General features: G+C 45.7%; 1 protein-coding gene across 4 annotated transcripts in view; it reads left to right on the top strand.

The window, feature by feature from the left end:
* The first annotated feature begins 334 nt into the window (after positions 1 to 334).
* MMRN1 (multimerin 1) overlaps positions 335 to 15,250 on the top strand; it is a 329,148-nt gene continuing 314,232 nt past the window's right edge. For all 4 annotated transcript variants that reach the window (XM_086961624.1, XM_086961623.1, XM_086961622.1 and 1 more), the window contains exon 1: positions 335 to 1,050. In XM_086961624.1, coding sequence (XP_086817750.1) covers positions 470 to 1,050 — 581 coding nt within the window. In that variant the 5' untranslated portion in view covers positions 335 to 469. The remainder of the gene's footprint in view (positions 1,051 to 15,250) is intronic.

Here is a 15,250-nt window from a genome sequence, read left to right as displayed (position 1 = left end):
AAGTTCCTATTTAGCTGCAAAGAGCTCTGTGCTCAGAGTAGAGCAACCTCCACACCCAGAAATGTGGCAACTGGTCAATGCTCGCAGTGTGTGCACGGTGGGAAAATCACTGTTTGAAATAAATCTAATGTGCAATGCTTTCCATTTTGTCCGTGTCCCATTATCCTCCATCCTGTGGCCTTTGGAGAGGGCCCTCCCTGCCCTCTCTGTGATCTGTTGAGCCGCCCTGCACTCCAAAGGGGCCACAGGTTCCAGGGCCTTCGCAGAAACAGGAAGTGGAGTTTCCTCTCCTCGTTCTGACGCTCTGCAACCTGTTTCCTCTCTCTGAAACGAAGTTACGGCCCATCCTTCTGCCTCCCCAAAGTGTCAATAAACGCAGAGAGCGGGGAGAGCTGTGCAGAACCAGGCTTGCCACGAACCTCGCAGCCGATAGACTGCCAAGGCTGTACTGCGACGCTCTATTTTGAAGATGAATGTTCTAGAACTCGTCCTGGTCCTTTCGCAGTGTTGGTATGGCAGCACGCAGCACGTGACAGCAGGCATCCCCTGGGGAGAGCACACCGACAGAGAAGCTGGCATTCTTGGCTTGATCCATGCTGGCACAAACGAAGCACAGAGTGCCAAACCCACGCAAGAGGATACAACTGACCCTAAAGTAGGCACCTTCAGCGTCCCTTCTGTGGATGCCACTGAGCCGCAGAGCACCGACCCCATTGTCACCCCAATCGACTCTGCCACAGTCCGACTCAATGTTGTCCCAACTGATAAGGCTGTCACGGATGAGCCTGAAATGCCAGAAAGAAGCACACACGAGGGTATATTTGCCAAACCACAGACACAAGAAAGTCCTGCAGTGCTAGAAGACCTAACTGCGGCCCTGGAAGCAAAGTCAACTATCACAGCAAGCGCCCCACCAGAGACCACCCCTGCATCCATCATTGCTGACGCAGACGCCAAGACGCGCAACCGGTCCTCTAGGCAGACCATCTATAGCAACGGCATCCAGCAGGTTAGCTCCAAGAAGGGCTTCTTCGAAACCACAAGGGGAAAGTAAGAAGTGCTCTTTTTATATACAATATATGGCATGATAATGACTGATATTAAACTTTTGTGTGATACTTCATGTGATGTGATATCACATCACCAAGGGCCAGATGTAGGTAATCCCAGTTTACCGACTCTTAAATACCGAATCATACCGATTCGGTATTTAAGTACAGGTCAATGGGATGTAAGTAATTTTTCGTTAAAAATGACTGAATCGGTAAGTTTTGGTAATTACCGAATCAGTATTTACCGGTTCGGTAATTGCCATTAATTCCTATGGGCCAGGAGGCCCATAGGAATGAATGTCAATTACTGAATCGGTAAATACCGATTTAGTAAATAGGGGAAACATTGAAGGAAGGCAGGGTGTCACTTTGACACCCTGTTCCACCCCTCAATTGTGTATGGGTGCACATGTTGCAGACATACATGCCCTAAGGGCAGCTATGTCTGCAACATGGCACTGTTGGAAAAGCAAAAAAAATGCTTTTTCAAAGGTTTTCATTATTTACCACCAACTTCTAGTTGGTGGTAAATAATGAATCCTTAACTGAGGAATACACTAACTTGAGTGCTCCCTACTTCCTGGATTCGGTAATTTACCGAATCGGTATGTTAAGAATTCGGTATTTTACCGAATCCTTAAATTACCGATTCGGTAAAATACCGAATCCTACAAAAAATGCCACCTACATCTGAAAAGCCCAATACCGGTCGGTAACGGCTGAAATTCGGTAATTTCGACCGTTACCAACCGGTATTGGGCGACCTACATCTGGCCCCAAGTATTTATGGTTAATGTACAAACATTATAAATACTCGCTAATCACATTGTGCTTGTGTCGATCTTAGAGGTTGAACACCTTCTGAAAACATCACCTTTTACTTTCATTTTAACAAGCGCCTTTTGTCAGAATGCACAGAGTACCTGAAATTAATGGTGATTTTTAAGAGCAGGTGTAGGATAAAGACCCAACTACATTGTGACAATCTGTATGATGTAGAGCAGTCATTATGTCTTTCTGAGGCTTGGTTGAGAATCGCATGTTATCCTAATATGATAAATGGTATTATATATCTAGATTGACGAGCATCGACAAAACAGCGATTAGTCAATATGTTTTTATTTCAGCTCTTGCTGCAAAGACAGGATCATAAAACTGTATCTGCAATCTGTTCATTCTAGAAGAAAGCTTACACATATTAAGGCCAGATATTTATCTTTGCAACACATGCCATTACTACACATGTCTTTACCAAACATGTAATCCCACACGTTGAACTTTACAATGCGTAGGATTACTTTGTGGACCTTTATCCTTTATCATGAATGTGTGGTATATCTGTGTGTGTGTGTGTTCACATACACATACACCCACACCTAGCTAGATGGATGGATAGATAGAGAGATAGATAGATAATGTAAGATTTTGGGTGGAATACCCCAAACCTCCGTTTTTTACTCCAAACCTCCCTTCACATCTTCCCTCCCCTCAGCCATAAAATTACCCTTACCTCCATGTACCTTTACTTACCCCTAAACTCTAAAATTGACCTTACCTTCCTTTACCTACACCCATCCCTGAACTAAAAAATTACCCTTACCTCCATTTACCTCTATCCACCTTTAACCCCTAAAATCAATTTACCTTCTTTTATCTCTACTCACCCCAAGCCTAAAATTACCCTTACATCCATGTACATCTATCCAAACCTGAACCCCAAAATTACCCATACCTCCATTTACCTCTATCCACCTGATTAAACCATAAAATCAACTTACCTCCCTCCTCTACCCATCCCTAAAGCCTAAAATTACCCGTACCTCCATTTACCTCTACTTACCCTTAAACTCTAAAATTACCCTTACCTCCCTTTTCCTCTCCTTAGCCATAAATACTTTTATTCCCCCTACCTCCTTTTACCTCCATGCACCCCTGAATCTAAAGTCGCCCGCACCTCCCTTTTTCCCAGCACCTTTCCTCTTTTCCTCTTAAATAACATAAAACAGTTTAAAAAAGAAATAAAAACGTACCAGTGTGATATGGTAAAGATTAAAAAAACTTAAATGCGTAGTACTTCCCTTCATGGTAAAGACTGCATTGCAAAGGCTCTTTCCAATTAGAGTCAACTGACAAAGGCACAGGAGACTATGGGTTTGATTTAGAAGTCGGCGGAGGGGAACACTAAGGGGATCATAATATGGCGGCCGGGATATCCATAACGCTTGGATGGAGTATTACCTCCACTGACAACTATTTCAGGTCCTATGTAAAAGAGTACTCCTTACTGTACTCATAAATGCTTTTGTGTATTAGCTCAATGGTGTAGATGTAGCAATGTACACATATAATGTCCTTTGCAGGGAAAGAGAAACATTCTCTCTATACAGAGAGATAGTAAGTAGGTATGATAGAATTTAGAACACAAGCATGTGACTATATCTCATTAATACATGTTGGAAAGGTGCACTTTTTTTTAATGAGGCCAGATTTTATTAAGATATTTTGAATTCATATCGTTCTATCTGGTAATGCTGAAGTTGGATCCTGAAGTTGTTACAGTCAGGCGTATTTTTAAACCACGCTGATTTCTCTGCTTTGAACAGAAGTTTAACATCCAAAATCTGCAGTTTTGCAGAAGGCAGGAGTCTCCGGAAGACCATTCAGAACTGCAACAACCAGCAACATGTTTACTTATGTTCAGCCGAATATGCGACTGACTCCTGTCCAGCCCCGCTGGCCTTTAGGAGACACTTTTTATTTCTTTATTCCATTCATTTCCTTGTAAATAATTTTACCTTCGTCAAAGGGTGAGTGTTTCCGTCGATCAATGACAATTTCTATTCCTGTGGAAAACACACTTTTCTCCTACCATTAAGGCAATTATAGGTGTCTGCCTCGAACGTCATTGCCAGGGTAGGGGAAAGTAAATTGTCAATTTCCGTAGGGCACGAGGCCTGATGACAACCGCTTCCAAATTTGTAACATTAACTATATGTAATGATTTTACAAAGCAACATGCGCATTCCTAATCTGGAAGAAGAGACTGTTCTCCGTTCATTAAACTATGTTTTTCTCTCCAAATTCATCTAATAAAGCCAGTACTGCTGGTTTGCATTCCTCTACCTGTCCTTAATGTGAAACTCTAAAGATGAAACATGCATGCTCCTGAGATATTTTTAGCTATTTCACACATATCTCCAGACTTATAGTACACAGCACAGGGCTGGCATTTTTCCATGAAAGATACATGAATGCTTTACATTTTAACCATCAGAATTTCATGCAATCATGAAATGTAGTCTGCTGTTGTAGCATTCTCGAGGTCCTGATTTCACTTTCTCGGCGATCCTCATAACACGAGCAAAGTTTAAGTGAGAAGGAAGAAATTATCACTGCTAATATTAAAAATCAGCAAGCCATCAAGTCAAATTTCAATTACCTAATGCATCAGAATGTTTGCAGATGGGTCTAATTTGAGCCTTGCTGTCATTTGATAGCCCAGAATGTCGAGGTGCAAGACTGCAACGTCAGGTTGATGGTGTCTAATCAGTACAACATTTCCACAATCTTTCAAAATTAAGAGAAAGTTGCATGCATGCGAAATACCATTGGCTGATGATGGGTGATTTATTTTACACAGTGAGAGGATAGCAGCCACTTTACAAGGAAAGGAATTCACAGAATTTTGTTTTAGGATTTGCATTACCAGACAAAGTTATAACAGCTTTATAAAGTTAGTAGACCGTTAATTGTTTTAAGTTTTGTTTGTCCTGAGTAGAATAGGTTGTGCACTCTCTCCCTTTCCGTGAGCATTTGGTCCATATAACCAGAACGACAATCTTTTTTGCGCCCCTTCCCCGTATGACCTCCTCCTCGGATTCCCTCACTATCACCCAGAAAAAAGTGCTCCTCATCTCTCCATAGCACATCTCTAAAATACATTTCATTTGTTTTAAAGCACTAGTCAAGGCTGACTTTACTAATCCACTCAGCTATCCACACAAAATCCAGATCTGTTCTTTGCAGCAGGTATATTAACCCTCTGTGCTACTTTATGGGGAGTCAACACTGCCACTAGATAAAACTCTGGTCTCTCTCTCTCTAGAAGGAACATTACTCACAAGAGTTATCCTGACATTGTTATTGCTGCCTGGATGCTGGACACACAAGGGGCCTCAATTACGAGGCTGTGCGTCACTTTTACGCCAGCAGCGTAAAAAATGTGCCTTGTTGCACCACATTTACAAAGTGACGCATCTAGGTAGATGCGTCACTTTGTAAACCCTTGCGCTACATTATACCTACGCCAGGTATAATGTATGCAGGGGTGGGGGGGCGTTCTGACGCAAGAAAGGGTCATAGAAGTGACGCAGTGAAATCTATAAGATTTCACTGCGCCACTTCTAGGACACAAATGCGTCAATTTCTCATGCCTGCCTCACAGCAGGCGTAAGACTGATGCAGGCCCTTTCACTTGGGGCTTGCCCCATGTGAAAGGACACATTGCTGGAGTTGTGTCACTTTTGTGACACACTCCAGCAATGCGTCACTTTTGCTCTTACAGATACGTAAGAAATACTGACGTATCTGTAACTCCTTGCGTCATGATGCGTCATACTGTAAATATGACGCATCATTGGTGTCGCAAGGAGGGCGCAGTAAAAAGTGACGCAACGCTGTTTTCACGCAGCGATGCGTCCCTTTTCATAAATGAGGCCCAAGGAACTCTGCAGCAGGTGCTTTTAAATCACACATTATTGTTAAACACAGCACCCACCCTGAGGTCAGTCCCCCACCACCCCTCTAGAACAGCGCCCAGTGCAGCCTCACTGGTCGCACCGCCCCAAAGCCAGCCCTGATTGGAACCTTTGATGCTAACCAAAGGAGAGTGCTGCATTGAGTGGCAGTCTCAGTATCTTTCTTCTGAAACCCAATTTAGAAGCCTTGCTTCACCCATCACTGTTTTTCTTCTGGCATCCATAGTGGTACTTAGATTGTTGGAGCATTAAGGGCATTTTAGTAACTGGTGGCCTATTAGAATCCTATGAGGAACCCAGTTAAATGGCTACGTGGTAGGGACCTCACCAGACTCTCTTGCTGTAGTTGTAATAAAATAAAATTGGTGAGAGACCACACCAGCAGGAGCTGCTAGCCAGTTTATCTGGGTTCATTGAATCATAAGTAAACTACAGGCAAAGGGGCACCTCACCCTTCATTCCTGAGTGCGAAAAGTAAAAAACACGTTTTTTAAGAAGTTGTAACTAGTCTTAGGTGAGTGACTTCTTCACTGTATCACAAACAATCCCCACGCAGGGTCTCAACAGGTTTGGTCTTTATTAACTTGCTCCAGGAAAACAAGAGGCTCATTTAGCTAGCCCCACACACCAGGTGGCAGATCCATTATGCCATGGCAATATGGTAGACCTGTCATCCGCCATAGTATTTCCAAAGACAGACAATCATATTAGAGGATGAGGCCTAATGGTTAGAGCAGTCGACCCCGAAGCTGGGGAAGCTAGTTCGAGTCTCGGCAGGGAGGCTCAACATCCTATGATCTGGGGCAAATTCATTAATCTTTTCATGCCTAACAGTATAAATGTGTTCCTCTGTAATGCAACTGGTGCTCATGTAAAGTGGTCTGATACCTTCGGGTCGAGTTTGCGCTATATAAAACAAGCATTTACAATGTAATAGATCTCGCATTTGCGCAAGTTTGAGCTATTGGCATTGTAAATAACAATTCCTTTTATTTATGTTTTTGTTTTAAAAACATAAATACAAGTTGTACATGTCAGTATATGGGAACATATGAGGGTAATATGTATTTACATATCAATAGATATGCATATGCTAATATGCTATTAATTACCATTGTTGATTGTGGGGAGGAGACTCGACTCCCTCAAATCAAGATCTTGAATGGGTTAGAATGCCCGTCGCTTTCCTCAATAATGGTAATTAATAGTATATTGATGTTTATACATAAACAGCCAAGCATTTAGTGTGGGTGATATAAGAAGAATTAACAAAAAGAGGTGATTAAAAAAAGCATAAGAGAAGCAAACATCATGGTGAGGAAAGGAAAGCAAATACCTGGGGGCGAGAGAGAACAACAAGCTTGGAGAAAAAAGAGCACATCTGCAGTTTGACAGAGAAAGGAAACACAGACTTTTAAACTTTAACTTGGATACTCAAGGCAAAGACAACATATCAGAAGATCCTGGGTACATGTGACTGTATGTACAAGGACTGTCCAACTCGTTTGGAAAGCCTTGGCTTAAAGGTGTATGTATTCTGACAAGCACAAGAGTCGAAGAGAGTTTGGGGAGTTTTGAAGGTAGCTTTTGACAGGGGTGCCTTAACTACTCTCGCTTTTAGCCTCTCCTCACAAATATCTGGACGGAAAGAAGCTGATGCCTGATATGCTGGTCAGGCCTCCATGCTGCCTCCACAGCCTGCCTGTCATGGCATTGACGGGTGGACCCAGACTGGGATCTCATACTGCAAGGATCTGCTAGGCTTGTACTATAACTCAGACCTCACTGGCTGAGAGACTAAAGGATCGGTCATTCCACCTCTCACAGAAAGCATGGACATAGTATACCGCCTATCCCCGCAATACCCTTGATGTAGGTCCACAGAGACCCAGGTAGCCAGTGCACGAAACATGAAGTAAGCTGAGCCCCAAGCTGTCACACCGGTTGCTGTGGGATATCTACGGTGGCTGACATATGACAGCAGCAAGACTGGGTGGAAGGAAGGACCTTCAGTCTTTTGTGTAAATACAATAGCACAAAACACGGTTTAACATGTCACATTCTTTTCCCAAATCAGTGACACTGCCACACGCTGGGAGATCCTCCTCGAGTCCCCCACTCCAGGGAAAGCATAGAAAGTGTTGCCGGCCCACTTCTCATAACAGGAAACCAGACTGAGACGGAAACTAGAGCAGGGAGGCAGTAGGGGTCTAGCGGCGCTACTGCCGGCTGGCACCGGTTTGCCAGCGACACTTCAGTTTATTGCATATGACCAGGTCCCATCTTTCAGGAACCGGTATTCTGGACCTGCTGGTGGAAGGGTAGGGGTTTATCCAGCTAATTCTTTATTTATTCTCTCCCCCGTGCCGCCTTAAGCTGCGTTTCTTATGTGTCACCGCCTGTGGCAGGCTCAAGACCAGTGGCGCTTCATGCACCTCCTTTTTGTTGTACGATGAGGGTGTGAGTCCGCAACTACCTCTGAGCACCAGTAGCTCCTCTACTGCCTCCCGCTCAATCCTTCTCTTGGGTTCTGGCGGGTGTCAGCCTCAGTCTCTCTCTTTCCTGTCTCTCCTTCCCCATCCTGCCCACTTGTGTGTTTCCTCCTGACTCTGTGACCATCCCCTCACTTTCCCCCACCAAATATGGTGGTCCGGCAGTATTGTCTGATCCACAGCACCAGCCTGGGATCAGGGATATGAAAGGCAGTAGAAGCCAAAGGATGGCCAAATGTGAGCCTCGCCACCCCACAGAAAAACACTCTTCTACTGTACCTAATGCAACCTTGAAGTCGCTTACACGCAAGCATGATTGTCTGGTCCTCGGGGAGCCTGGCGGATGAGGCAGCTAGCAGGGCAGGGCGGGCGCAGGCCGGTACAGTGAGAGAGGGGACACAAAGTGTGGGAGAATTTAGGAAGAGAGTAAGTGAGGGGGGATTTGGTGGGAAGAAGAAAACAAAAGCGGTGGGCTATTGATGTGGGATGGGGCGAGGAACAGCATCGAAATAATACCCCCTAAATTTGGTAGTGAGCACTCCTACGCCAGGGCCAAGAGCTGCACCTAGCAGTCCCTTCGATGCTGCAGTGGCCCCTCCCCCTTTTCTATCTTGAGCTTGTTATGATGCATTCATCTCGCAGGCAGATATCGATTTTTAACAATCAGCCGCCATTGTCCCGGCTGTGCACGCCATCCAGCCTGCAGTAGGAAAAAAAGAAAATAGGGATTACAGACTAATAAAGAAGTACTGTGTAACAACAGAAGTAAAGGGGCCAGTAGCCATGGGAGGTTACAAAAGAAGAAAAGGCAGTACTAAGGAGGGACTACAAACCGAGACATGAATCAGAAGCCTGCAGTGATGAAAGACAAGGACACAAGCCAATGACAAATATGGGAAGAGAGTGTGCAGGGCTTCTCTTCCATACTCTACTACAGCAGATCGCCAGAGCAGTGAATGCGCACTGGCTCAGGCTCAACCTAAATAAAGGTTCTTCTTCAGAAATAATAAGCATGTCTCAAGATGCTGAAGATTTCTCCGTCCATATGGAGTAAATATATGATTTTATTTTCTAGGACTGCCATGTTTGACATGGCATGCCAGCAGAAATAGTGTAGGAGAGGCCCCTCTACAAAAAGCAGCTAGCTGGATGCCATTATAGTAAAAATTGAGTCCAATTCATGTCTTTCTCAGTAATCAGATTGGTGGCAGCACTGACGTTGAAAACTATTTTCTCCCATTATGGAAGCAAGGTGAGGGAACCAAGGGTAGAGTGGCCATGACATTCAAATACTGGCTTCATCTAAATGAAGGGTCAGTTTTGAACATTGACTGTACAGAACCTTTACATGTGTGACCAGCTACCTTGAAAGATGAGTGGGGCTTTATTGAATGCACATACTGCTTGGTTCTTTGATGACTTTGTTGCAGAATCAAAATGAAATGTGGCTGGGTCTACTATGGGTTTATAGCCCGCCTTCGCGGGCAACACCGGCCTTCAAAGTCCCGCTTCGGCAAGGGTCTTTAACAAGGGAGCTGACCATTAATGGCCCGTATAGCCCAGCTATGGAGGGTTATAAGGCTATTAGGACATTCCACCAATAGAGGGCAGAATGTTGTAACCTATTAAACAAAGGCCTCAGTGAGCCCGAGGGGATTTAAATTCCCTCCACTCACAGTGGCCATTGTTCACAGTAACGGCTGTGAATGACAAGCATTGGAATGTTGGAGCTCCGCGGGCTATTACCAGCCTTTAGAAGCCCTGAGCAGCCCATTGTCTTCAAAGGATCTCCCAACATTCCGTTTTTTTAATAATAGAATTAACACAAATGTATAGCTCACCATGCAATAAAGGGTGCTGCCCATTAGTGTTTGTCTTACCCTGTCAGTCTTTTGAATTCTCAGAGAGTGACTGGGTTTGACACAAGACCCTCTGCCATGTTGGGCAGATAAACACCAAGTGAATATTATCTTTCATATTTAGCAACCTGCTGTGAGTCAATTTAACAGCCTGCTTTGAGGAGTCACAAATGCAAATCCATCGCTTCACCAATTGGAGATGAGTTCTTACTTTCCAACTAACATTTCTAGCACTGGAGACTAGCAGAAATATATACTATTATGTCTGGGAGTAAGGAAGTACTGTACATAGGCAGCACAGTCAATCAATAAAACATATTTGTAGAGCGCGCTACTCACCCACTAGGGTCTCAAGGCGCTGAGGGGAGGGGGGGGGGGGGCGCTCCTGCTCGAACAGCCAGGTCTTGAGTTGTTTCCTGAAGGAGAGATGGTCCTGGGTCAGCGTAGGTGGGTGGGGAGGGAGTTCCATGTCTTGGCCGCCAGGTAGGGGAAGGATCTTCCTCCGGCGGTGACTCTGCGAATGCGTGGGACGGTGGCAAGGGCGAGGTTGGCGGATCAGAGCTGGCGGGTGGGTGTGTAGACTGTGAGGCGGCTGTTGAGGTATTTGGGGCCCATGTCTTGGAGAGCCTTGTGTGCATGGGTGAGGAGTCTGAACGTGATCCTCTTGCTGAAGGGGAGCCAGTGCAGGTCTCTCAGATGGGCAGAGATGTGGCTGTGATGGGGGATGTCCAGGATGAGTCGTGCAGAAGCGTTCTGTATGCGCTGGATTCTTTTCTGTAGTTTGGCTGTGGTTCCAGCGTAGAGGGTGTTCCCATAGTCCAGTCGGCTGGTGACGAGGGCCTGGGTGACCGTCTTCCTGGTTTCGGTGGGGATCCACCGGAAGATCTTTCGGAGTATGCGCAGGGTGTGGAAACAAGATGACGAGACGGCGTTGACTTGTTTGGTCATCGTGAGGGAGGAGTCCAGGATTAAGCCCAGGTTGTGAGCATGGTCCGTGGGCTTGGGGGCGGTGCCCAATGCAGGGGGCCACCAGGAGTCGTCCCAGGCAGAGGGGGATGGCCCCAGGATGAGGACTTTCGTCTTGTCTGAGTTCAGTTCCAGACGGCTGAGCTTCATCCATTCCGCAACGTCTTTCATTCCTTCCTGGAGGCTGGCTCTGGCGGTGGCGGGGTCGTTGGTGAGGGAGAGGATCAGCTGGGTGTTGTCAGTGTAGGAGATGATGTTTAGGTTGTGTTGGCGTGCGATTGCTACGAGGGGTCTCATGTAGACGTTGAAGAGGGTGGGGCTGAGCGAGAATCCTTGAGGAACGCCGCAGATGACTTCGGTGGCCGCGGATCGGAAGGGGGGAGGCGGACTCTCTGGGTTCTTCCAGCGAGGAACGAGATGATCCACTCCAGGGCCTTCCCCTGGATTCCGGTATTGCTGAGGCGTTGTATTAGTGTGCGGTGGCATACGGTGTCGAAGGCTGCTGAGAGGTCCAGGAGGATGAGGGCAGCTGTTTCGAGCAGGGACCTGATGTCGTCGGTAGCTGCGATGAGGGCGGTCTCGGTGCTGTGGTTTGCTTGGAAAACCGGACTGCGAGGGGTCAAGGGATCCGTTTGTCTCGAGGAAGGCGGAGAGTTGTTTGTTGACGGTCTTCTTGATGACTTTGGCAGGAAAAGGGAGGAGCGAGATGGGGCGGAAGTTCTTGAGGTCCGCGGGGGGTTTCTTTAGGAGGGCGCTGAGCTCGGCATGTTTCCAGCTCTCCGCGAAGGTGGCGGATGCAAAAGAGCTGTTAATGATGTCCCGGAGTTGGGGTGCGATGATGGAGTCGGCTTTGTTAAAGATGTGGTGTGGACAGGGGTTGGTTGGGGAGCCGGAGTGGATGGTGTTCATCATGCGGGTGGTGTCTTTGGTGCTGACCGAGGTCGAGGTGCAGAGGGTGGTGGTGGGGGGCGCTGGTTCGGTGGTTGGGTACCTGGTCTGTGTGCCAAAGCTGTTGTGTATGTTGGCGATCTTGCGAAGGAAGAACGAGGCGAGTGAGTCACAGAGGTCTTGCGAGGGTATGATGTCGTTGTTGCAGGCGCTGGGGTTGGAGAGCTCTTTAACGATGCTGAAGAGTTCCTTGCTGTTGTGGGTGTTGATGTCTAGTCGTTCTCTGAATGCTGTCCTTTTGGTGGTTCGGATCAGCTAGTGGTGTTTGCGGATGGCGTTCTTGAGGGCTGTCATGTTTTCTGTTGACTGGTTGTGGCTCCAGGCTTTCTCGAGGGTACGGCAGGATTGCTTGGAGTTTTTGAGGTCGTTGGTGAACCATGAGGCTTTCTTGCTGCCGGGTCTGCTGGGAGGATTCTTTAGCGGTGCAAGGTCATTGGCGCAGTTGGTGAGCCACTGTGTGAGGTTGCGGGCTGCTTCGTTGAGGTCCGTCGAGTTGGTGAGAGGGTTCTGGCTAAGGGAGGTGGTGAGCTGGTCGGCGGTGATCTTGCTCCAGCTTCTACAGTGTGGTAAACAGGGCACCCTTTCAAATATGTTGCTACCACCAGAAGTGACAGATTAACTTCAGCACCCACACTTCCCAAAACATAACCTCAGCTGCCACCACAATACAGACAATACAGGTGCACACAGGATCTGGACTCTAGAGGGACAAAGTGGCACACCTACATTAAAGATAGCCAGTTTACAGGTAAGACTTTTGATGAAGGTTTACAGAAAAACAGGTTGAGAGTGTGAATAATCATGACACCAGGATATGAGTCATGCACAAAAATGCAGTTCACAGCACAGCCTTTACTGAGGAGGCCAGGATAACAATGGCAGAGATGGTGCAATACAAAGCAGTGAGGTGAAGGCATATCCAGAGTACTCCTGCAGTACTACTTACCGTACTCATAAATCTGTTTGTGTATTATCTCCATGGGGTAGAGGTAGCAATGTCTGCATATTGTCCTTGTTTGGAAAGAGAATCATTCTAATTTAGATAGCTTTTAAACAGTTCTGATAGAATTTGAAAAATAACCGAGTGATTATGTTTAAATAATACATGTTGTAAAGGTGCATTTTGTTAAAGGAGGTCAGTTTTTTATTATGATGTCATGAATTAATATTATGTTATCTTATTGTACTGAGTTTGGACCCTGAGGTCATTACAGTCAGGCGTGTTTTGAAAGCACACTGATTTCATTGCGTTGAACAAATTATTTTTTTAATTTGTTTTTTCTTTACTTATGGAGACATAACAATGTCATTTTAAAATGTGTGTGTGTGTCTGTGGGGGTACTTGTTCCAAAGGGAAATATTTGAGCATGGTAATGGATGGACTTGTAACCTCAACCTCCATGTTGTTTCACAATAAGCCTACAGGCGGAGAGGATGATTTCACATGTCGATATGATAAGGAGGGAGAAGGAGGTGTTATCAGGATGGGAAGAGTTACTAGCTGCTAATCTCTCTAAATTCCAATAAGAAGAGTAGTGAGGCCACTGGTCTAAGCAGAGCTGGAAAGAAGCCATGGGTTGCTGGTGCATGGGTAGCTGGGTTGGGCAGGCTTAAGCTTTTCCATGCGACAGACGGCCGACGCTCATCTGACGTGATGGTGGGCGTGTGCGGAGGACGGCCATCGGCCGTCCAAACTGCGCATGCGTCATTTTTTTCCCCACCGTGGCGGAATGTCCGCGGCGGAAAAGTGGTTAAACGGAGGCTACACACTCACATGTTCATAGATCTGTGTCTGGCATAATGTTTCTGAGGCACATTTGATTGTATATATGTACACTTTGTACCACAGGAATCAAGGTCAGAATCAGTCAGAACTGTCCTGAGGTTACATGTGTTCCTGTCTGGAGAGGATCTGGCTGGGCAGTTCATGCTGGACTGTTCCTATTGGAGCAGGACCAATGCTGGTTGACGTGTGGCAGAACGCAATCAGGAGTGGCACAGTGGGCGAAAAAACAATGGACTGGAAGAGAGCTTGAATGATCACAGGTGGCTGAGATTCATTTGAATGTTCCATCACTTTATTGTTTGCTGCCCTGAGGGAAGTTTCGCCAACCAGCATTGGGAGGCTACGGCACCCAGGAACTGTGAGGAGCCCCCTCCACAAACGTTTCTTGTAAGAATTCATTGCAAGTCCGCAAACAACTTGACACTCAAGCAAGGGAGAGTTCTGACGATTTCAACTGATATTAAATAGCTCTGAGCATGTTAATGCATAACGCAGATTAGTATGTAAAGTGCTGGCTTGCATATGAGGAAGCAGTGTGTGTAAGGATCATACATAGGTTTTTCACAAATACATCCTGCAGTACAATGCATTCTAAATATTATAAATGCTCTAAAATAGTAAAGGTAGTTTGCCTAACAGTTGGATGAGGAGCACTGAACCATATATGTATCCTTCTTCTGTGACGGCCCTATTTATGATCATAAATTATACACAGGAAGCAGGCTCTGGAGGAAAGATTAGTTCATGAAGAGGGTTTAAATTACCCATTAAATAGAGTATAATGGGTAATGCTGTCTGAAATTGGCACGTCATAAATGTCAAAATGCAAAGTGTGCTTGGAAAATTGAGTTAGCACTTTAAAAGGTGTAAGACTAGTGTAGTGCCATAAAGCTCAGCTCTCTGTCGCATCCTTCCTATTATATTAAATGAAACCTTTGTGCATGTGAAAAGAAAGTATGCTTTTCAAATATCCTATCAAGATCTGTAACAAAGCTGACTCTATTTTAAGGGTACAAAAATCAAAAGGGGAAGTGAGAGCAGAATACTTTAACAAGGTCATAAACCCAAGCTCCTCCCTTGGACAGTATCATTATTCCCAAGAAAGCGTTAGTACCTCTTTAGCCAGGTAAGGGGTCCCTAAAAGTGGACCTTCTTGGCTAGTAGTCCTGTCGTTGGGAGATATGAATTTCAGATCATAATGCCCTCAAACACCCGTTAGGGTGTCATGCTTCATCATAGGGTGCGCCTTGTCAGACCGGCACTGCAAGAATAGGAATTCTAACAAAGAATGGGGTTGTGTTGCGCCTACAATTAGTAATAATGTAGCTATAATTGGAGTAGGGTGTCTGGTTGTAGAGGCTACATCTACAGGCAAGTGAATATAGTTTCA

Source organism: Lissotriton vulgaris, chromosome 3_1, assembly GCF_964263255.1.
Source record: "Lissotriton vulgaris chromosome 3_1, aLisVul1.2, whole genome shotgun sequence".
NCBI classification, from domain to species: Eukaryota; Metazoa; Chordata; class Amphibia; order Caudata; family Salamandridae; genus Lissotriton; species Lissotriton vulgaris.
Note: the sequence above shows the minus strand (reverse complement) of the source record. Positions and strands in the feature narration are given on the sequence as shown.